The sequence below is a fragment of the Impatiens glandulifera genome, chromosome 8, assembly GCF_907164915.1.
Source record: "Impatiens glandulifera chromosome 8, dImpGla2.1, whole genome shotgun sequence".
Taxonomy (NCBI): Eukaryota; Viridiplantae; Streptophyta; class Magnoliopsida; order Ericales; family Balsaminaceae; genus Impatiens; species Impatiens glandulifera.
In genome coordinates, this window is record NC_061869.1 from 12,323,361 (window position 1) to 12,346,499 (window position 23,139).

The window sequence follows — 23,139 nt, forward strand, 5'->3', positions numbered from 1 at the left end:
CAACTATATTATGTTAAATTGTTTTTATTACATTATTAAAAGATCATCACTTATTTATGGGTTATGATTTATAAATTATTAATTTATTCTACAATGATATGTTGTTACTTGTTAGTCTATATTTTATATTTTGTTTGTTATTGAATTAATTTAATTAGTTAAATTTTGATTAAATCAATGTTGAGATGGAACTTTTACGTCTTATTTAGGCAATGATAAATATGTTGTTAGTTGTTAGTCTATAATTTAATTTTGTTTAATTTGATTCATGAATAATAATAACACTTAATCACCGACCATTTCTACTACCGATTTTCCAGAAGAGACTTTCTTTATCGTTAATAATATTGTTGTGAAGTTAACGCATCGGTCGACTACGATCGACCACTGAAATTTTTATGCTTCCTTAAATATAAATAAAAATTATATTTGTGACATAATATTTTTCTTTTAAAAAAGATGTGAAACAATTAAGATCAAATTTCATTGAAACGAATTAAATTGTCATTCTTGTCCATTAGAACCAGGTGATTCTAAGTTAGTTGTGTTATATATATTTTTTTCATTTATTAGATCAAATGAAAAGAGTTGACATCTAAGAGAATAAATGACATAAATTTGAGAGTAAATATATTCTTCATTATTATTATTATTTTTTTAATTTATGTGTTAACATTATAATACTCTATTAAATTTCAATTTCAAATATAAAATGAATTTAAATTTTATGTTTAAATAAATCACAAATGATACATAGTACCATGAAATCCGTTAACATAATAATTTATGTTTTATAAATATCGCATCATATTTGTATTTGTTTGTGTTCTAGTTAATTTGCTAATTTAACGTTAAATAGAAGGTGAATCTCATACATTATGAAAACTATTTGAAAATTTTAAACCAAAATATCATAACACATTTGTTATTATTTAATTTGGTTTATATGCATTTAACATGTTTTAATATTGTCGACTCAGGCCTTATTCGGTAAAATTATTTTAAAAAATTATCGCTCGTTAAACTTTAGATCCTCTCTAAACCGGCCGTGTTGCCAGCCCACGGCCGCTGCCGATCCGGTCGTCCATCTCGGCTCGGAGTCATCAACATCTCTTTTAAAGGATAAAGGATCCCACATTATTCTCAAACCTGGTGGCTCGGTTGATTGGCACTCATGTAGGCTCATGTTGCAAATGATGGGTATAAAAATAATGAATGATGAGGGATGATTTTGAGTAGGTAATATTTTATTGATAAAAAAACTTATAAGATATTAATATATATAAATAAAATAAATAATAATAATTTAAAATATATGCTATATTAGTTAATGAATTGATTGGTGTCATTGATAAGAGGGGAGTGAAATATGTTTGATTTGTACGAAGATATTTAAAAAACTTATCCTGAACAAGGTCTTATTGAATGAAGTTGGTTACATGTTCAAAATTATATCAATAAAATCATTGATTTGTGATTTGATTTCTTAATGTTACATTTTTAATCTTCTTTTTGTGTTTTTATTTATTTTAACATAAGTTTGTTGTGAGATTTGTTTTTTATCTTACCAAAATATAACTATTTCATTATATATATATTTTTAATTATTAAATTATTTAATTAATTAATTAAAATATTTTAATTTTATAAATTTTAAATATAAAAAAATATTATAATAATTCATCTAGTTAAAAAGTCAAATAACTTAATGAAATATGTGAATAACTATCAACATAAATGGTTTGATATTAATATATTTATGATAGAATCTTTTAGTTTTTAATGGATTAAATTATAATAATATTTTTTATATTTAAAATTTAAATTTTATAAAATTATTTTATTTAATAAATTAAATGATTGATAAAAATTATAATTTAAATAGCTAGAATGACTCGTAATAATTTAAATTGGTATTAGTAAAAATGAAATGTTAGCCACTTTTATTACAAGGTGGTTTGAGTATAAAATAATATTTAATAATTTAAATTTAATTAGTAATGAAAATATATTATATTCAAAATTTTAATTATATAATTAATGCCATGTTTAGATTTTGGTTATTTACAAATTTAGAGAGAAAATAAAAATAATGATTATTTTTTATTAATAAATAAAATAAAAAATTAAAATTAATTATATTTTAATAATTTGGTTAATGATTTGAATGGTACAATAAATAAAATAATAAAATAGAAGGGAGATGATGTTTAATTTTGTTTGAATTATTTAAAATACAAATCAAATCAGACCTGTAGTGTTATATAATTTCAGAATAATATCTTTGATTTTATTCCTTCCTTCTCTGGAGAATCATTATTTTTTTTACCATATCTTTTTACAGACCTGCAGTGTTACTTAATTGTTTTTTTTCACACAATTGTATAGTGTGTGTAATAATTGACTCTGCAATGTGTGTATAGAAAATCACTATGTAGGTAAAATATCAGCTTTTTCAGAAAGGACAGTTTATAGAAAAAGTAAAAGAAACTGTGGTGTGATTAAAATAAATTTACTTTTTCTTTTCTTTCCATTTTGTTGTAATTAAATTAATACAAGTAAATCATATTATATATATAAAAAAATTATTTTTACTTAACATTAAAATATATTCTATAATATTCAAGCTTATATAGATAAAATATTTTAGACAGTGATAAATATGTCAAATATTATATTTATATGTAAGCAATAGAAAAACATCTTCTGAATCAAAATCTTTGTTTATAAAGATATCTTATAGCTGGTCATTTAAAGAAAAATAATATATTTCTTAAAAATATATTTAATTCCCTATTTTGTAAAATAATAACAAAAAATTAAAATTTTCAGTCTTGACCACGCCAAGTACGGTTATAATTTTGAATTATTCCTACTTAGGGTTCGTTTGTTTTGATGTATGAATTTTGGGTTTTTTTTAAGATTTTATCTCAAAATTGAATCATTATTTTATCTATTATTTCAACTATTTAATCACTAATATTATATATTTAAATATTAAAATTATCCTTTATTTAATTAATTTATCTCTGTTGTTTAAATTTTTTTTTTTAAACAACAGAGATAAATTATCCTTTATTTAATTAATTTTTTTTTAAACAATTAGAAAAACTCCACTAACCACTGCATCAAACAAACCTTATACAAGTTACTATTCAACCTATTTGAATCATTAACCGGTTTCGGTTTCGATTATTTGATAAACTTAATTAATTATTTCGGTTAATATTATTCGTAACTTATTTTTTTGTTTATAAATTAAATCAAAACTAACTTTAACATAATTATTATATCCAAATAATATTAACCTAAAAATATATGATGGGTTGCATTACATATATGATTTTATTATATTATGATAAATAAGATTTATTCAATATTATATATTATAAATTGAAATTATTTGGATATTAATATAATTTATAAATTATTTGGATATTAAATTTATCAAAAGAATTCTACATTCTCAAATCCCATCCTCTCTCTTCTCTCCCATTCAAATTCTTCTATAAATATCTCCAATCCCTTTATCTTAATATTCATAAATTAACATTTCATAACAACATGGCTGATATTTCTGAGGTAAAATAATTTCATAATTTATAGTTAATAGATATTATAGATTCTACAAACTAACTATTAATACTTTCAATACATATGTTATAGGGTTCTGATGGTAGTCAAATACCAGACCCTATTCCTTTTAGACAACAATGTTGTTGTAAGTTAAATTTGATCTTATTTCAATTTTCATTTGAAAAAATAGTTAACAAAATGATATCTTCAATTAAATATTTTGCAAGGTTTTTGTTGGGCTATTGTAGCTGCAGAAGTGGTGGAATCATGTTACAATGTTCTTAATCTAGAAGCACCAGCAGTAGTATTGGCACCACAAGAACTTATAGACTTTGTGCAGCTGAATTCTTCAACAGTTCATGATCATAATCATCATAATCATGATCATAATCATCATAATCATCATAATCATCATAATAATGTATGTCATCCAGCTACTCTTCAAGAATCATTGGATTACATAAAAGAACATGGTATTAGTCAAGAGAAAAATTACCCATATGTTGGAGGAAGAAAACCATTTGTCATCAACATTCATGATAGGGTGAGTAATTAATCAATTTTCAATACATTATTTTTTACTATCATACAATTAATGTATTTTTGTTGTTTTCGACAGCCCACACGAAACAAAGTAAAAATTGGAGGTTTTGTTTCGCTTAACAATGGAGAAACAATTAATAGTCGTGTTGCTTGTCATCCGATTGCTGCTTTTATGTATCTTACTAATGAATTTGTCAAAAGGAATGAGGTAATTAACAAATATAGGGTTTTTTTTGCTGTTAAAATTTAATTAGTGAAATTAATATTTTCTTTTTATTAATAATATAGGCTGGAATTTACAAAGTAACTTCGGATGATTCGGTGATAATGTGTACTAATCGATTGTCGGGTGGACCATTAACTCATGCTGTTTTAGTGGTGGGATTTGGTAAAGATCAAGATAGCGATGATATTTATTGGATTATAAAAAACTCTTTTGGCGAAGATTGGGGCGATAAGGGATTTCGAAAAATCTGTAGACGTTCTAGGTTTTTAGGAAAACCTCTTCTGTTTAATGCTGTTTATCCATTTGACCTAGTTATGCATGAAAATGTTTAGATTTTAATTATGTTGGAGTTTCATTTTCATGGAGGTTGTTAGTTGGAGTGTTTAGATTTAATTTATGTATTGTCTGAACTTTTTTTATGTGTATTTTTAATGAATCGGATTGTCTTAGTTTAGATTGAAAGGGTCAAATTGTTTCTTGAAAATTGATGTTAATGAAATGTTATTATTTTGAACTTATATAATTGCAAAACTAATAAAGAGATTTGATTTTGTCTTAAACATGATTATTCTTATTAAATCATGCAAATATTACTTGTAGGAATTTAATTAAAAAATGTTAGTTGTGAGTATTGACCATGCAGTTCAAAAAAATACGAGAGAACAATAAAGTGAGATTTTGTTATTAATATAATGAAAAATGACTATAAATTATACATTCAAGAATTCTTATCGTTTGATTGTAATATTGGAATTAGGCTATCTTTCTTAGTTATTAGTTAGTAAATAGTTTTTGATATCTCTTATAAAAATGATTATTTAATCAAAATCAATTAATTATATCAATGTTCAAATCAAAATTTAATCATGTTATGGTCAATATTTCTCAAAATTTAAACAATTTAATCACTATATTAATTCTTACAAACTCACAACTTATAATTGATTTCAATATTGTAGGTTAATTGAATACATAAATCTTTATGAACCATGTTAATTGAAAACAAAAATCCCCTAAAACTCAAGTTTTTCAATTATTTATCATTATTTCAACTTCTATATTTGTTTCTGTAAATATTATAAAAAATATATTTATGTTTGTAAAGTATGAATATAAAAAATATTTTTATTCATATATATAATATATAATATATAATATATAATATAATATATATATATATATATATATATATATATATATATTATATGTATTTGAAAATCACTTAATGTATCACCATTAGTCGTAACTCAAAATATATTAAATATGATTAAGTTATTCTACTTTTCATCTCACACCAAGTCGTTCGATCCCGACAAGGGCGTTATATTTTTTATTTTTATATTTCTGTCTAAATTATTTGATATATACTTCCTTATGGTAAACCTTATGTTGTTATTTTTATATGACTAAAATGAATGGGGATATAGTGGATTGTGTATTAATGGATGTTATGTTCATATTGTCACTTTTCCTTTGGTGGGTTGGTTTCCTTATGTTCCTTAGAGAATACACTTTACTATGTTAAGAGGCTTATTTATTTACTATCTTAGGTCACAAGTTTGATTACAATTGAAAATAATTTTAATAATTATATATATATATATATATATAATAATAATAATAACAATAATATACTAATGTTTATACATGTATTATAAATAAATAATTTTTTAAAATATATATATATATATATTAAAATAAAAATATTTTTTTATTAATTTTTACGAGGTTTAATTTTAAATTAAATTATTTCTCTTTATAACTATTTTATTTACTTTTCATATTTGTTTAAAAAAAAAATTTGTTACTCCACTTATAGTCATTCATTGCGTATTTGCGTTCTAATTTTTTTTGTCATGTCTAAGATAATGGTACTTAATCCAAAACTCAAACTATTTAAAAAAAAAATGACAAAGAAATCTATGTAAACAGTTGGTACAAAACTATTTTGGAGGTCATTGGTGTCCTAATGAGTGTGGACAATTGTGATCTAATTAAAATGAGATTTACAAACTCAGTTGATGGTGATAAAGTCCTTTATTACTCTCCATGGACAATCGAAGAAAATCTCATGCTCATTAAAGAATGTCTAGTTTGCCGATGAACTCGACTTCACATTATACCAATAACCTTAATATCCCTACCTTGTCTACTATTCTATAAAACCACCATAGCATAACCAAAATTGTAAATAGAATGAACCTCAATGAGATGGATAATATCTTCATACAATATTTGAATCACTTCATCAAATGCAGAATTACCATTATACAACAAAAACACTATGTCGAGGCTTCTTTTTGTGAAAAACAACATCCTCAATCGATGGTTTCAAATCTGCTACGAGCGTTTGGGTGATTTCTGTTTTATGTGTAGACGTTAGATCATGATGCGATCAATTGTGAAAAATGTTAGACAATATATGAAAAATAATTGGTATGGTCCATTGATGCGTGCATAGTTGTCTAGAAATCTTCCAGCAACAAATACACCGTAATCTTATTTTAAAGTGAAATTGTTAATGTACACACACTAATGTAAACCCTAATGTAAAGACAGAAATAGTTGTTATTAATAAGGGAAATAGATATCCAGAAATTATGCCTCAGTCAAAGGATAATCAAATTAATGGGTCTTCCTACTAGTGGATTCCTAAAAAAAATTAATGAGCACGTTTAACGTAACGATACACGATTGTACTTTTATTGCTCCTTTAAGTCCATCCACAACCGGGTCGGATTTGGTACACATACAACACCATCACACTATCTTCTCAAACACTTATTCATATTTATACCCACAAATAACTATCATTTTTTTCCACAAACAATATCATTTACATATTATTAAAAGTTTATTTAAAAATTAATGTGATTACTCATTTTAGGATTGTGGTTGGGCAATAGTAAAAATATTCTATCTTCAATATTAATAATGTGTCTGGTAGCTTTAAAGTGATAGTTACTCTTAACTAATTTCATAATTATTATATAATTAAATGCTTTTACTTAGATTTTAAAGATAGGCGTGTAATCAAACATCTACTTTCTTGGAATTTAATAGTAAAAAATCCAAATTTTTGAGTAGATAATACTATAGATGTATCCAAATATCTATAGTATTAGAAATTCTATACTATATTGTAAATATTAGAAATTAAGAATCCAAATATCTCCTCATTAATTGATGAATTTTGTACTTATTATATCCTAAGATGTTATACGGCTATCACTATATCTAAATAAGCATTTAATTATATATGTAATAAAGGTATATTAGTCAAGAGTGTATTTACAGCTACCCAGAATCGCATCATCAACATTGAAGACAAATCTATATATATATAATGATGCTTAATTTTTAAAGTGTCCCGATTGTCGGGTCGAGAGCTGTGATTAATTTGGATATATGTGAGAGTAAATGGATACTTTGGTCGGATTGTGGGTTGACCCGCCCATAAACTTAAAACGGTTAAAAATAAAATTAAAAATGCTATAGGTATGGTTCGAACTTGCAACCTAACCAAACAAGTACGACCTTTTAACCAACTAGGCTAATAACAATTTATATTTTAAATTCAACTCAAAATTTAATAAACGCGTGACATTTTAAATATAAGTTCAACTTTCTAACTAATATATATATATAATGATGCTTAATTTTTAAAGTGTCCGGATTGACGGGTCGAGAACTGTGGTTAATTTAGATATATGTGAGAGTAAATGGATACTTTGGTCGGATTGTGGGTTGACCCGCCCATAAAAATTTTACCGGAATATTTTTTTTACGATTTTTTATATTATTACTCGTGCAAATGCACGGGATATAAGCTAGTTACTATTAGTATCACTATTAATATTGATAAATAATATCACATAAGTTTTCAAATAAAACTTCAATAATAATTAAAAAAAAAGTATTAATTAAATGCACTTAAACTGATATAACCAACCATTATGCATCTCTCCAATCAACCTTTTAAAAAATAAAACATATATAAACAAGTAATAATATATAATGGATAATAAATAATTGATAAATAAAATGAATATAAATAAAATTTTAAAAAAATGTTAATATAATTATATATATATATATATATATATATATATATATATATAATTATATAATTATATTTCACAAAATAGAACCTATTATATCTTTTAACTCTCTCACTTCTATTGTGTGTTAGTAAATAAATCTAGTATACTTTTTTTTTTTCTTTTTCCTTTTTTGAATTTTAAATAATCTTATTCATTGAAGAGGTGATTAATATTATAATTTTTATTATTAAAAAAATTATATATATGTGCAAAGAGAGATGGTTTTAACTTCTTAAAATTTAAAATAATATAATATATTAGCTATAAATAATAATATATATATATATATATATATATATATACATATTTATTGTAAGCTCTTATAATTTATAACATTATATTTTCGTAACTCATAATACAATATATATATATATATATATATATATATATATATATATAGTAGTTCTTATTTGTTTTAAAAGAAGTTTAAATAAATTTTTATCTTATCTAACTTTTAGCTTCCTTTAATTTTAGAATATTCTAAATCAAATATAAAACATATTATTTGAGTTAAATTCTAATCTTTATCTCACCAAATGTTAAAAAGATTTTCATTACTTGATAGTCGCGTCCATAACTCACCTTCCTCTTCCTCTCAAATTTTCGTTACTCGATAGTCGCGTCCATAACTCACCTTCCTCTTCTTCCTCTCGAGTAAGACAAATAACTAGAATACATTTAAAAAATATTGAATAATGATAAAAGTAATTCAAAGCTAAACATATGTATAGTTTTGTATATTATTTTCCTATAGCATTAATAAACATATGTATAGTTTTGTATATTATTTTCTTATAGCATGTAATTAAATAAAATAAAATTCTTGCATATAGGATCTAAAACATAATTAAATTTAATAAAATGCTTGTACACGGCACCTACAAACATAAATAAAAAGTTAGTTTACAATTAAAATAATCCAAGTAAGGATTAAGGAACATATTTTTTAGTGTTTTTCTTAGAAAATAATATTTTATTATTTATCATTTTATTTTATTTTATTAACTTTTATATATATATATATATATATATATATATATATATATATATATATATAATTATGAATATTATCATACATAATCATATACTTTATATTATACACCTATATATTTTATGAAAAAAAATAAATAAATAAAAGAAGATAAGGTAAAAGAAAGAACCAAACATGTCTTAAAATAAAATATATTAAAAAAAAATTAAATACTATTTTCTATTGTTTCTTATTTCTTTTGAAATTTTAGAATTATTTAGAGCTTTTTAAATAAAGAAACAAGACAAAAATGACAAAGGGAGCAAACCAAACTGGCCCTAAGGCCTGCTGGTTGTTGAGGTGGCAAGACGGGTCGGTTCGGGTTACGGGCATGGTTAAGGCTAGAGAGTTTGGAAGATCATCACAAGCTGACCATGAGATTATATTATATGGTTGCATCTACACCCTTGATTATTTCATTAAATAATATTATGAGCATTTTTATTTTATAAAAACACGATCTATTATAAATTAATATAATATATTAAAAATATAATATAAAGATAATTATTAGAAATTAATAAATATACTTAATATAATATATTAAAAATATAATATAAAATAATATATCTATAATACATTATTATAAAATATGATAAATTGTGATAATATCAATATTATATTATATTAATTTTCATATAAGTTTAATTTAATATTTATATAAGAAATATTAATTGATTCCTCGTAACACAAATCTAATAAGAGTGCAATTAAGAAAAATAATTCAACATAGATGTTCTTAAAAGTAAGATAATTTATAATTTATAAAACTAATTTTTTTTTTTAACATTATAAATATATATATATATATATATATATATATTAATAATAAAAATTATAATATTAAACATACTTTTTCCTGATAAATAGATAATTTTAAAACAAAAAAATGAAAAAAAATATACTTATTATTATCTAATCATCCTCTTCATTATTTAAAATTCTTTATATTTATTTTTGTTCTTAAATTTTTTATTAATTATTTTTTATTTATTATAAATTACAAATATATAAATATATAACAAAATTATATTTACAAATTTTTTCTTTTAAATTTTTTTTATCAAGTATATAAATACCTTCATTATATAATCTTATTTTACATATATTTTTAATTAAATTTATTAATATTATTTATATTATTATTTATTTTAGAGAGGGAATTAGAGAGAAAAAAATTGGTTAAGTAATATAAGATATCAATAGAATCTAAAAATAGTGTTTGAGTTTACTGATCTGATATCACTTAACCAATATTTTTCCCTCCAATTAACTATGTAAAATAAATAAAAACATAAATATAATTAATTAATTTAATTAAAAACATATTTAAACTAAGTAATGATATATAATGAAGGATAAATTTATACCTAACAAAAAAAATAATAATTTAAAATACAATTTTTATTATATATATATATATATATTTACAATTTATGATAAATAATAAATGATTAAAAAAAATGTAAGAATTGAAAATAAATAAAAAGGTTTTTAAATATTTAATGGAGATGATGATTAGATAAGTATATTTAAAAATAAATAAATTAAATTATGTATTATTTAAGAGAGAAAGTGTGTTTAATATTATAATTTTTATTATTAATAAACTATATATATTTACATAAAAAAAGTTAAAACTTTCTAAATATAATAATAATAAAAATATTACAATTATTTATCTTCTGATGTCATCAAATTACCTTTAAATCAAATAATTAACTAATGAAAATGATGAGTGTTAGAATAAAGGAACACATAATGTGTTATAATTGAACAAATAATTTTCTAAATTTAAAAAACATGTAATCCTCCTATCTTCAATTTGGATGATTTAAAAATATTATGTTAAGACATTATTTATCCAATCTCAAGACATTCGTCTAAAAGTAATTCAAATCTAAATTTATGTCATAAATCTAAAACTTAATTAAATTAAATAAAATGCTAGTACGAGGCTAAAATGGTACCTACAAAAATAAATAAAGTGTTAGTTTACAAATAAAATAAATCCAAACAAGAGAGTAAAGCTGTCAAAATCGGTTAAACTCGTCCGAGTCAAACAAAAAATGAAAACAAGTTACGAATTATATAAACTCGTTTCGAAGCGAATTTTACCTTATATAATCGTCGGGAGAATATTCTGCTGCATTAGATAGATCTGAAGGAGGAAGCCATTATTCATGGAAGAAAATAACTAGATCTTGAAGGAAGGGAGAGTTAGAGAAAGAATGAGAATATAAGTTTTCTTCCAAATAAAATTATATAACACAATCAAATCAAAATAATAAATGTATGGAACAAAATATTAATAATTTATAATGGTTGATTTGAAACACTGAATGGTTGCTAAACTCATTTTGAAATGGGATGATAGATGAAATGAAAAGTTTAAATGGTTTGATGATGGTTGAAATGGGATGAATGTTAAAATGGAGGATATTTATATTGAATTTCAAAAGGAATTCTGACATTAGTTTCTGTAATACGTTATACCAAAATTTTGGTCTTACCGGAAATGGAAACTTTTAAAGTTTTGCTTATTAAATTATATAATACCTTTTTAATGAATAAATTTAATTATTTATAATATTTTTTATTTTTTAATTAAAATAATTTTAATTAATTAATTTTTATAAAAAAATCAAAATATTCTAAATTTATATTTCAAATAAATTTATTTGATAAATAAATTAAAAATAATAATTTTTTACATAAATTAAAGATGTTAAGAAAGGTTTTCTATTTTTTTAAATATATATTTATTAAAATAATTTTATTTATTAAATCACTTATTTTTATGAATTAAATAATTTTATTTTTATTAAATTTTAATTTTAATTAAAAATATTATTTTAATAATTAATCATAAAAACTTTAAAAATAGAATAATAATGATGTGATATAATTATTTTTTTTTTAAACAAAAATTTCAATTAAAATTTAAAAATCTCAGTAACAAATATCCATTCGTAATTCTTGTTTAAAATTTTAATAATAATAATAATAATTCAATGAAGGTATAAGCGGTTGACAGGTGGATTTGTTTTTCATATATCTTTTGATTTATAAAAATTTTAGGTCAATTTATATAACTTTGAAGTTTAGGATTCTATTTTAGTTTAATGTGAAAGTTCAATATTCTATTTGAAATTTAAATTAATGCCAAAACACTCCAGTAGTTGTAAATTTGTTCACTAACAAGATATTAAAAGTATAAATATATAATTATTTTTAAAATAGTGATTTTTTTTTGTATGATTTGATAATTACAAAACAAAATATTAAATTATTTGAAAAAATTTAACTGTTATCACATCAACTGTTAACATGAGTGTAAGATTTGACATATCACCATTTAAAAAAATGATATTATTAATTGATTTAAAGTAAAAAAAAAGAAATTGAGTTTTAATACAAAATTTAATTAAAAAACATGATAGAGCATCATCATCGTCTATGTTAAATTAAAGATGGATACCAACCCTAAGTTCCTGGGTTCGAGCCCATCGGGCGGCAAATTCTGTGCCTGGTTAAATGATAAAGTGTGTTTGCGGACTACATTTCTCAAAAAAAATAAAAAATTAAAGATGAACAATTTGATTCATTTATTTGTTTATTATCGATAAATATTGATAAAAAACTGAAATAACTTATACATCTATAAATCTGATTATACCAATAACCTTAATATCCTACCTTGTCTATTATTCTATAAAACCACAATAGCATAACCAAAATTGTAAATAGATTGAATCTCAATGGGATGGACAATAGTTTCATACAATATTTGAATCATCAAATGCAGAACTATCATTATACAACAATCTACTATGATGCGTTCAATCTGATTTTAGTTTTTTAGGAATTTTTAAGAACTTTGAGTTCTTGATTCGTGAAGATTGATGGTGCATGAATATGCTAGGATTATTTTCTTGAGAATTTAAAAGCTAATGGAATAAATTTCATCCTCAATTGTCACCTCAATCAAAAACTCCAAATTTTTTATTTTAAAGAAAAGACCCTCTATAAAAATTGGAAAAATAAAATATTGAAATTGAGATTAACATTCTCATTATAAAACAACTCATTTTGAAACAAAAATATAAAATATATGGGATTGTACAACTCATAACCCATAACTTAAATTTGACCATTTGATCAAACGGGGAATTTGACGAAATGACCTTACAAACTGGGTTATTTGACCTGGTGGAATTTTGATAATTTAATTGCGCTCGTGGTGATTTTATTTTTTTGAACGCTTTTGCCCTTGTCGCGAAACGCTAAGTCACTTAGCGTTTCGCGAAGTGACGATATGTGAAATGTCCAGATTGCCCTTACTATTTAATATAACCTCTGTACTTTTTTTCATTTCTTTTCTTCTCCTTCTCTCTCTTCCCGCTCTTCTCCTCCTTCTCTCTAAACTCCGGCGGCGGCGGCGGCGGCGATCTCGTCGGAGATCTCGGCGGCGAAGTTCGTTCGAAATCCACTATGAGCTCGACGACGTGCACGAGCACTGTTCCAATAGGTACGTCTATTTGAAGCATGTTTTATTGATGTTCGGTTCTTGAGATTGATTAGGGTTTACTTCCCGTTTCGCTAAGTGCCCAGCGATTCGCGAAGGACTTCTCGTTTCGCTAAGTTCCTAGCGATTCGCGAAGGCCTTCTCGTTTCGCTAAGTTCCTAGCGATTCGCGAAGTATTAATTATCCGTCTCTAAATCAAATCATGTTTTTATATTGCAGCTGAAGTTTTCGTTTTCTATAATGGAGAGTGGAAACTTGATGCTGATGGAATACTGTATTTTGATGCATCTTCAATCAAAACATTTGATCTACCCCAAAGTACTCGTTATGCTGAATTACTTGATATACTCTACGATAGACTTAATCTCCAGATATCAGCATACGATTTAGTGCTCCAAGTGAAGTATGATATTCCGAATATCAGAAATCCAAAACCTGTTTTTATTGATAATGATGGGGATTTGAACACATATCTATCACGCTTGATTTTGGGTCGAACCGTGTCACCATTGTGTGTATCTGTAGTGGAGAAGTCAGCGTTTACTAAAGAAAAGATACCACTACTTACATACCCAACTCAAGAAAGTATACTACCACCACAACTTACTCAGAAATTTGTTCCACCTGTTGTACCCTTGGAATTCTTTGTTGAAAGTCAAAATGAAGCCGGAGAAACCTCTTTGCCTCACATCCCACTTACTCAGGACTTGCATGTTAATAGTGGTGAAAAAGCATCAATACCTATACAACCCAGTGCAAGAAGATCATCATTGGGTACACTAACTAGTGCAAGAAAGGCATCAAATGGTACACCAACAAGTGCAAGAAGATCATCAATGGGTACACCATCTAGTGCAAGACGATCTTCAATGGGTACACCATCGACAGACCCGACAGACACATCACCGCCAGACCCCACATTTGCGATGGCATTAACTAGTGAAACCGTATTGGAAGTCGGTTCGTTGTTTGAAAATAAAAAAGAACTTCAACTTGCTCTATATAAATATGCGATGGCCAATCATTTTGAATTCAAAGTGGACAAGTCAAGAAAAAATCTTTGGGAACTCAAATGTTTGGATGAGACATGCAAGTGGAGCTTGCGGGCTGTGAAATGTAAGTTTTCTGAGATGTTTGAGATCCGGACATTTGAGCATCAACACTCATGCTCAACTTTGTCGAGGCCCAAGAAAAAAATGCAAACACCAGCATGGGTTATTGGGCAGTGCGTGAAGAGCAAGTACATGGACCATCATCATAACCACTTGCCTAAGAAAATAATTGAAGACATGCAGACAACTTATGGGATATTTTTACTTATAATAAGGCATGGAGGGAAAGGGAAAATGCTTTAATAGCGGTGCGAGGAACGGTAGAGGATTCATATGGAATACTGCCATCATACCTTTACATGTTGGAGAAGTGTAATCCTGGTACCATAACCGACATACAGACAGACGAGCTCGGTCACTTCAAGTATATGTTCATGTCCCTAGGCCTCTCAATTAGGGGTTTCAAATCCTTTTGTCGTCCTGTATTATGTGTTGATGCTAGTTTTCTTAAGCACAAGGTGGGTGGTCAATTATTGGTGGCTATTGCATTGGATGCGAATGAGCAACTATATCATGTCGCATTCGGCGTTGTTGATTCAGAGAATAATAACTCCTGGACTTATTTCATGCAAAAACTGAGAGACGCAATTGGATTAGTTGATGATCTCGTCTTCGTATCCGACAGACACCCAAGCATCGCTAATGCCTTGTCTGCTGTTTTCCCAGAAGCAAACCACGGTGCGTGCACATATCATATAAAGACGAATATTGTGGCCAAATTCAAAAGTGATAAGTGTCATGCGGAGTTTGATTCGGCTTCAAGGGCGTACACTGTCCACGAATTTAATCGGTGGTTTGAGAAGATTAAGGTTAAAGATCACAGGATTGCTGCCTATTTGGAAGAAATTGGGTTCCAAAGATGGAGTAGAGCATTTTTTCCCGGTAAGCGATACAATCAACTGACAAGCAATTATGCTGAGAGTTTCAATAGTCAGAGTAGGGAAGCCAGGAAGTATCCCATTTCAGAAATGGCTGAGTATTTAAGATTCACAATACAACAATGGTTTAACGATAGAAGAGAAAGAGCGTCTAATCACGAAGAAGTTTTATCTCCAAATTATGAGAAGGTATTACGTGAGGGATTCGAGAAGGCCAGATTCTATACAGTCCAATCGCTTAACCGATTCGAGTTTTATGTGCATGACAATCAGTCCCATTTCAAAGTCAATTTGAAAGACATGAACTGCACTTGTAGAGTATTCGAAGTTTCGGGTCTTCCTTGTACGCATGCAATGGCTGCTGCCCGTAGTCGAAATTTGGTTTCTTATGACTTCTGTTCAAGGTATTAATATCTAGCTCACGTGTTCATTCTGTTTAACCAATTAATAATTCGTTATATTTTCCCTACACACAGGTATTACACAACTGAGTGTTGGATAAATTCATATGCCGAGACATGTTATCCTCCCGGTGATGAAGAAAATTGGGATGTTCCCGAACATATCAAGCAACGTTCGTGTCTTAAACCAACGTTCGTTCGGGAGGCACTTAGCGAATCGAAAAGTGCTAACTTAGCGAAACGAAGGGTACTTGGCGAAACGAAGAGTACTGGGCGAAACGAAGAGTACTTTGCGAAACGAAGGCTACTAACTTATCTTTTTTGTAGGTTGAAGGGTCAATTTACAATACATCAATTTACACAAAATAATTTACAATACATAATCCAACTTCCAACATATTCATCAAGGTTTACAATACATCAAAATAAGTTATCCAATTTACACAAAATAATGTTTAAGGTTCCATAATCTGATGGAATAACCGGACCGCCATCTTCTGCCTAAAAAACCCCATGTTTTCTGAGGTCACATTATGCACGGGTTGATTAGCGGTCAAGTGTTCCATGTACATTAGCGTGAAGACCCCACAGTCCCCGCTCTCTGTTGTCCGTGGGACTTCTCCAACCTTAGCAGCAGCGGTTTTCACTTTGGGGTGTGGAAACCGTTTGTAAGTCATTGGTTGGATGGGGCCTTCGAAGTTGAAATTAGGATACCTTACCCTCTCACCAGGAGTGATTGTGTTTGCGAATATAAATGGAATCATGTCGCAGAAGGGTTTCAAATAAGGATCCAGATTATTATAAAGATAGGCATCACAGTCGTACACGTCAATGCGGTACTTTTGAAGACGTGCTACACACAAAATCCAGTGTTTCTGGTTAATATTCACAGGCATGTAGACAACGTCAATTGTTGACCATTCTGGCATATATCTATGTGGTGCGTCCATATAATAGTCTTTGAATTCGGCGACTGGATATTTGGCAGGATCCTTAATAAAAGCCCTGTGCTGTCGCCTAATTCTATCCGACAATACGCAATCCTCAATTGCCACATGTGTATTTTTATATGTCTTGGGATAGCAGGAAATCCTTTTCCGCAAAAGATGGCAGAATGCATCGATTTCCTGCACAATGGGAGCATACAACATACATTCAGTATATATCAAACAACATTGACTAAGTACTTAGCGAAACGAAGAGTACTTGGCGAAACGAGAGGTACTTAGCGAATCGACAAGTACTTGGCGAAACGATGAATACTTGGCGAATCGATGAGTACTTGGCAAAACGAAGAGTATTAATGAATAATGAATTGATTTGCACGACTTACAATGTCTTCAATCCATGTCAACCTTGTTACAACTCTAACCAACACTTCCTTCTTTGCTTGGCAAGTATGTAAATCCGTTGTCAAATTATCGGTTTCTGGATCATCCAATCACGCCTTTACTTTATCCAGCAGCTCATCTTCAAATTTTTGAAGGTGATTCACTTTCATAGGATCCTTTGTCTTGGGCATTTTTGACAAGGAAGGGTTGGTGTACGAGTCATCTTTACTGGAAATCGTCATTGTCATCATTTGTCTGTGCCTTCACATCCCCACAGTCTTCTCATCCTTCACCTTCACTTTCAAATCCTTCACCTTCAGTTTCAGATCAACCTCCACATCATCCACCTTAGCCACACCATCCAGCTTCTCACCGTCCTCCACTTTAGCCTCAACCTCCATCTTTACGTCCTCCACCTTCGCATCATCATCGACCTTCTCATCGTTGTCTTTTCGTTCATCCTCCACCTTCTCATCATCATCGACCTTCTCATCGTTCTCCACCTTATCCTCATCCATCTTTTCATCATCATCCACCTTCTCATCGGTCTCCACCTTCTGTGCGTCCTCCACCTTCTCACTGTCCTCTTTTTGTTCATCCTCCACCTTCTCATTGTCCTCCATTACATCGTCTTTCTTCCCATCAGTCCCATCATTCACCTTCTCATCATCCCCCACAGTCTCCTGCATCGCTATCATCTCCTACAAAATAGACAAAATTCTGGTCAGTACAAACTTAGCGAATCGACAACAAGTACTTTGTGAAACGAAAAGTACTTTGCGAAACGAAAAATACTAACTTAGCGAAACGAAAAGTACTTTGCGAAACGAAAAGTACTAACTTAGCGAAACGAAAAGTACTTTGCGAAACGAAAAATACTAACTTAGCGAAACGAAAAGTACTTTGCAAAACGAAAAATACTAACTTAGCGAAACGAAAAGTACTTTGCGAAACGAAAATTACTAACTTAGCGAAACGAAAAGTACGCAGAATACCTCTTTCTTCTCCTCCTCCTGTTCAACCTTGCTCTTCTCAACTTCGACATCCTTCTTACAATCCTTAACCTGCAAAATAGGTACTGGTCAGATCAGATATGTACTTAACGAAATGAAATGTAAAGTGCAAAATTCAATATCTCCATACCTCAGTATTCTTTTCCTCTTCGACCTTCACAGCCTTCTTAGAATCCTTCTTCTTACTCTTCTTCTTCTTTATATTCTCCTCCATATCATCTAATCTGGTTAATAATATGGACATCCTTTTGTTGGATTTTTCTAACAACTGATTGGACATATTAAAAACCATCTTCTTGAACGACTTAGTGTGAGTTGCTTGAGTTTGTTGGATTGTGATTTTTAGCTCTTTGATGAGCTCTGTTTTCAGCTTTTTCATCTCCTCTTTCAGCTCTATTTTCAGCTCCTCCTTCATCTCATTAAATTCACATCCAACAGAAGGTGTTGGAGCCCGAGGAGAAGGTGTGTCAGCCCGAGGACTTGAGGTCGCGGAGGGGGGAGTAAGAATGCGGGCCGGAATCGATTCATAAGCAAGCTTCTTCTTCAAGTTGGCTGCTTCTTTAAGAGTAGCATCAGCCTTTCTCTTCCTCGTGGCAGGTTTGGGGGGAATCGGAGTAACTTCTTCATGTTCACTTTCTTCATCTTCATCAAAATCATCTTTTATTACCTTCCCATCAGTAAATCCCTCAAAAAAATCATCAGTTGTCTCGTCAATTTGCTCAAATACATCACCACTGTATAACCTCTTCTCCATGGAGGACTCTTCCATCTCAGTCACATCCGTGGTCTCTAGGGCAGTCTTTACCTCCATCGATGTGTTTTTCCTGTTGGAATGATAGAGTAACAACCTTGGGCGTAGAGGGTCATTAATCTGATTCCTTCTGGCGAATTTAGGGATAAAGTTTTCGATGACCTCATACGTCCACACTTGAAGTGCCAATGCGAACCCATAGATGTTATATGCAAAAGGAGCATAAGGTTCTTCAGCCTTCTCCTTCTTGTCAAAAAATGAGGTACAGAGATGTTTCATGTTCTTGTTTAAACCCTTGAGGGTGGCTCTAAAGGTGACCTTCCCCCATGGATATTGGAGGAAAGTGTCCTTGTCTTCCACCATGTTGAGTATTTTGGGAAATATAACTCTTTTTGGGTCAAATGTGAATAGGTACTGGCAAATCAGGCATACCAGCCCCATCTTGAATGCATCTTCCTTGTCTTTGCATTTGAAAAAAGCCTTCTCGAATTCGCACATTTTCACACTCATGCTCCCTTTAAAGTATTTCACCGAGAGAGATGGACAACAGCGCAATTTTTCTTGGTCCAACTCAGGATAAACGCCGAAACATAGGCCGGTAACCAACGCATACTCCTTCATACCAAATACAAGCTTTTGCCCATTCACCATGAAAGTTATCTCCTTGGAGTTTGAGCTTAACCTCCTCAACAACATTTGATGTACAATACTTCCTGAGAACTGCAAGAGGGGGGCTGTGAATAATGATCTGAACTGGGTATTGTACACACTCTTTAGAAGATCCATTTCCTCGAACTTATTCACAATCTTCTTCAGGGTGAGGGCACTTTTCCACGAAATCCGACCGGGAAACTCAGTAACAGTTGTTTCTGCCATCTACAAAAGGAAACAACATCATCAAAAATGTTAGAACAAACACATACAATGTAAGAACTTAGCGAATCGGGAGGTACCTAGCGATTCGCTAAGTGCCTCCCGATTCGCTAAGTACTTAGCGAATCGGGAGGTACTTAGCGAATCGCTAGGCACTTAGCGAATCGGGAGGCACTTAGCGAATCGCTAGGTACCGAGCGAAACCGTTAACTGAACATAAGACAACATTACCGAATCGGAAACAATACGAAACTAATCAGAAACAAACAATAAACTTAACATGCAAAAACCCTAAACAAAAAATCTGAAACAAACACTTAAACTTAACATGCAAAGACCAAAATCCATAAACAAAAAACCAGAAAATGATCGGCCACAACTAGGTATTTAGCGAATCGCTAGGTACTTACCGAATCGGAAGGTACCTAGCGAAACCCTAATGGCAACAAAAATATACTGAACAGAAACTCTACTGGCCAAAAATATATACTGAACAGAAACACTTAACATTACACTAACATGCAAAAACCACCAATGAATAAAAAAGCAGAAAATGATAATGAACAAACCTTAATGACGAACGAGAAGAAAGCAGAAATGATCGGGCTTGACAAGATTCAGTGAAGAGAAAATGGGTTAGAGAGAGAGAGAGTCGAGCGGTTGAAATGAAATGTTCTGAAATTTTTGAATATATAAGGTCTAGCGCGTGTGAGTACGCGCGTCTCTTCAACTTCTGTAGCGAGTCGGGAGGCACTTAGCGAATCGGGAGGGACTTAGCGAATCGGGAGGGACTTAGCGAATCGGGAGGGACTTAGCGAATCGGGAGGGACTTAGCGAATCGGGAGGGACTTAGCGAATCGGGAGGGACTTAGCGAAACGAGAGGTCAACGAGCTCCAGCTAAGAGAAGATGGTTTGAATACGTTTTCGCTACTATATTTGTTTAATAACGAAATCGAATTCAAACCATTCTCCTAGCTGGAGCTCGTAGTACTTAGCGAATCGTCAAGTACAAAATTTTTTATTGGTTTCATAGGTAATCTATCTCGTTTGACAATGTATCAACAACAAAGTCATGATTTTGAAAAGAACATGTGTTAGCAAAACAAACCCTATAATTTTACATGGAAACATTTAGATTCTTCAGAAAAAGTCTTTGAAGAAGCGATCGTTGAACTCCAGATAAGAGAAAATTGTTTGAAATTTATTTCTTTAGCTTAACGACTAACGAAATCAAAGTCAGCCAATCTTTGCTTATCTGGAGGTCAATGATAGATTCTTCAAAGGCATTTTCTAAAGAATCTAAATGTTTCCAATGTAAAATTAGAAGGTTTGTTTTGTTAACACAGGTTCTCTTCATAACCATGAAGTGATGTAAATACCTTGTCAAATGAAGTTCATGATTAACTATAAATAACAAAAAATCTTGATACTTAGCGAATCGCGAGGTACTACTTAGCGAAACGGTAAGTCCGTAGCGAAACGGTAAGTCCGTAGCGAAACGGTAAGTCCGTAGCGAAACGGTAAGTCCGTAGCGAAATGGTAAGCAGATCTGAAACGGAAACACATACGCTCTTATCAGACATAGATTTTCTGCAAATATGAACGAATAACAAATAATAACCTAACGAAATGCTCAAACATGAACCAATATGAACCATATCAACAACAAAACGGAGAAAATGATGGACATAAAGGAAATATGAAAAGGTTTTTGAAATGAAGAAAATGTAAACAAGAACATAACTGTTTATGACATCTGAATTGAAGATATACCTCGACGACCTTCAAATAGTTAGAACCGAAGACCTCACATAAACCCTAGTATAAGAAACCTGCATGCAAAATAGATTTAGGGTTAGAAATCGGCAATAGTTAAACATAAATGAATTAGTTAGGTTAGAAGAGCTCTGATCGGTATAGATTTGTATGGATATTGGAGGAAACGGAGCCGTCGTCGCCGCCGGCCGCCGTCGTCGCCGGCCACCGTGAGTGAAGGAGAGAATTGGAGAAGAGAGAAAAGAAATTTAGGGAAATGAAATTATTTGGGTATTTATACAAACCCCTAATCCACTTCGCGAAACGCTAAGTGACTTAGCGTTTCGCGACAAGGGCAAAATCGTATAAAAAAAATAGAGCACCACGAGCGCAAAAAAATTTATAAAATTCCACCAGGTCAAATAACCCAGTTTGTAAGGTCATTTCGTCAAATTCCCCGATCAAACTATCAAACAAATATTTAAGAGAAAAAAAACACAATATTATGAAAAAATAAGTAACTAGAAAACTTAATTTGAAACAAAACATTTTTAAACTGAACATAACTAAATTGAAAAAATAAATTGAATGAAACCATGTAATTCTCTCAAACTCTAAAATTATTAATACCTCTTCGTGGTCACATCTTTTTTCTCAATTTTTTTTATTAATAAAAAAGAAGATTTTTGTTTAAAAGGTAGATAAACTTCCTAAAAAAAACAATAGAACTCTTATCTATACATAACTTATTTTGAAAATATATAAAAATAAATCAACTTTGTAAGATTTGAACATATCTCTTTCAAATTGCAGAATAAATTTGGTTTTTAGGCAAAACTAAAAAAAAAATGATGATCTTATTAAATTGAATATCTAACAAGAGGACGATTGAAAGACTTAAAGAAAAAGCTTGAGAAAAAGGAGAATCAGTGGCTACAAACAGTTATGTATGAATAATATGAGATGTATTATATTATGAAATTAGAATAAAATATTATGTATGAATAATATATCTCAG

The 23,139-nt window shown here is 29.2% G+C and overlaps 1 protein-coding gene across 1 annotated transcript; it reads left to right on the plus strand.

Annotated features, from left to right (window-relative positions):
- Positions 1-3,564: 3,564 nt before the first annotated feature.
- LOC124913012 (cysteine proteinase-like) lies at positions 3,565-4,677 on the plus strand. Its single transcript, XM_047453638.1, has 5 exons — positions 3,565-3,582; positions 3,667-3,721; positions 3,825-4,120; positions 4,196-4,327; positions 4,408-4,677. The coding sequence occupies exons 1-5, from the start codon at positions 3,565-3,567 to the stop codon at positions 4,675-4,677; spliced, it is 771 nt and encodes a 256-aa protein (XP_047309594.1).
- Positions 4,678-23,139: the final 18,462 nt, after the last annotated feature.

Coding starts and splice junctions, on each gene's coding strand:
- LOC124913012 (XM_047453638.1), top strand. Junction 3,722..3,824: donor TTTTAGACAACAATGTTGTT/GTAAGTTAAATT, acceptor GGGCTATTGTAG/CTGCAGAAGTGGTGGAATCA. Junction 4,121..4,195: donor TCATCAACATTCATGATAGG/GTGAGTAATTAA, acceptor TGTTTTCGACAG/CCCACACGAAACAAAGTAAA.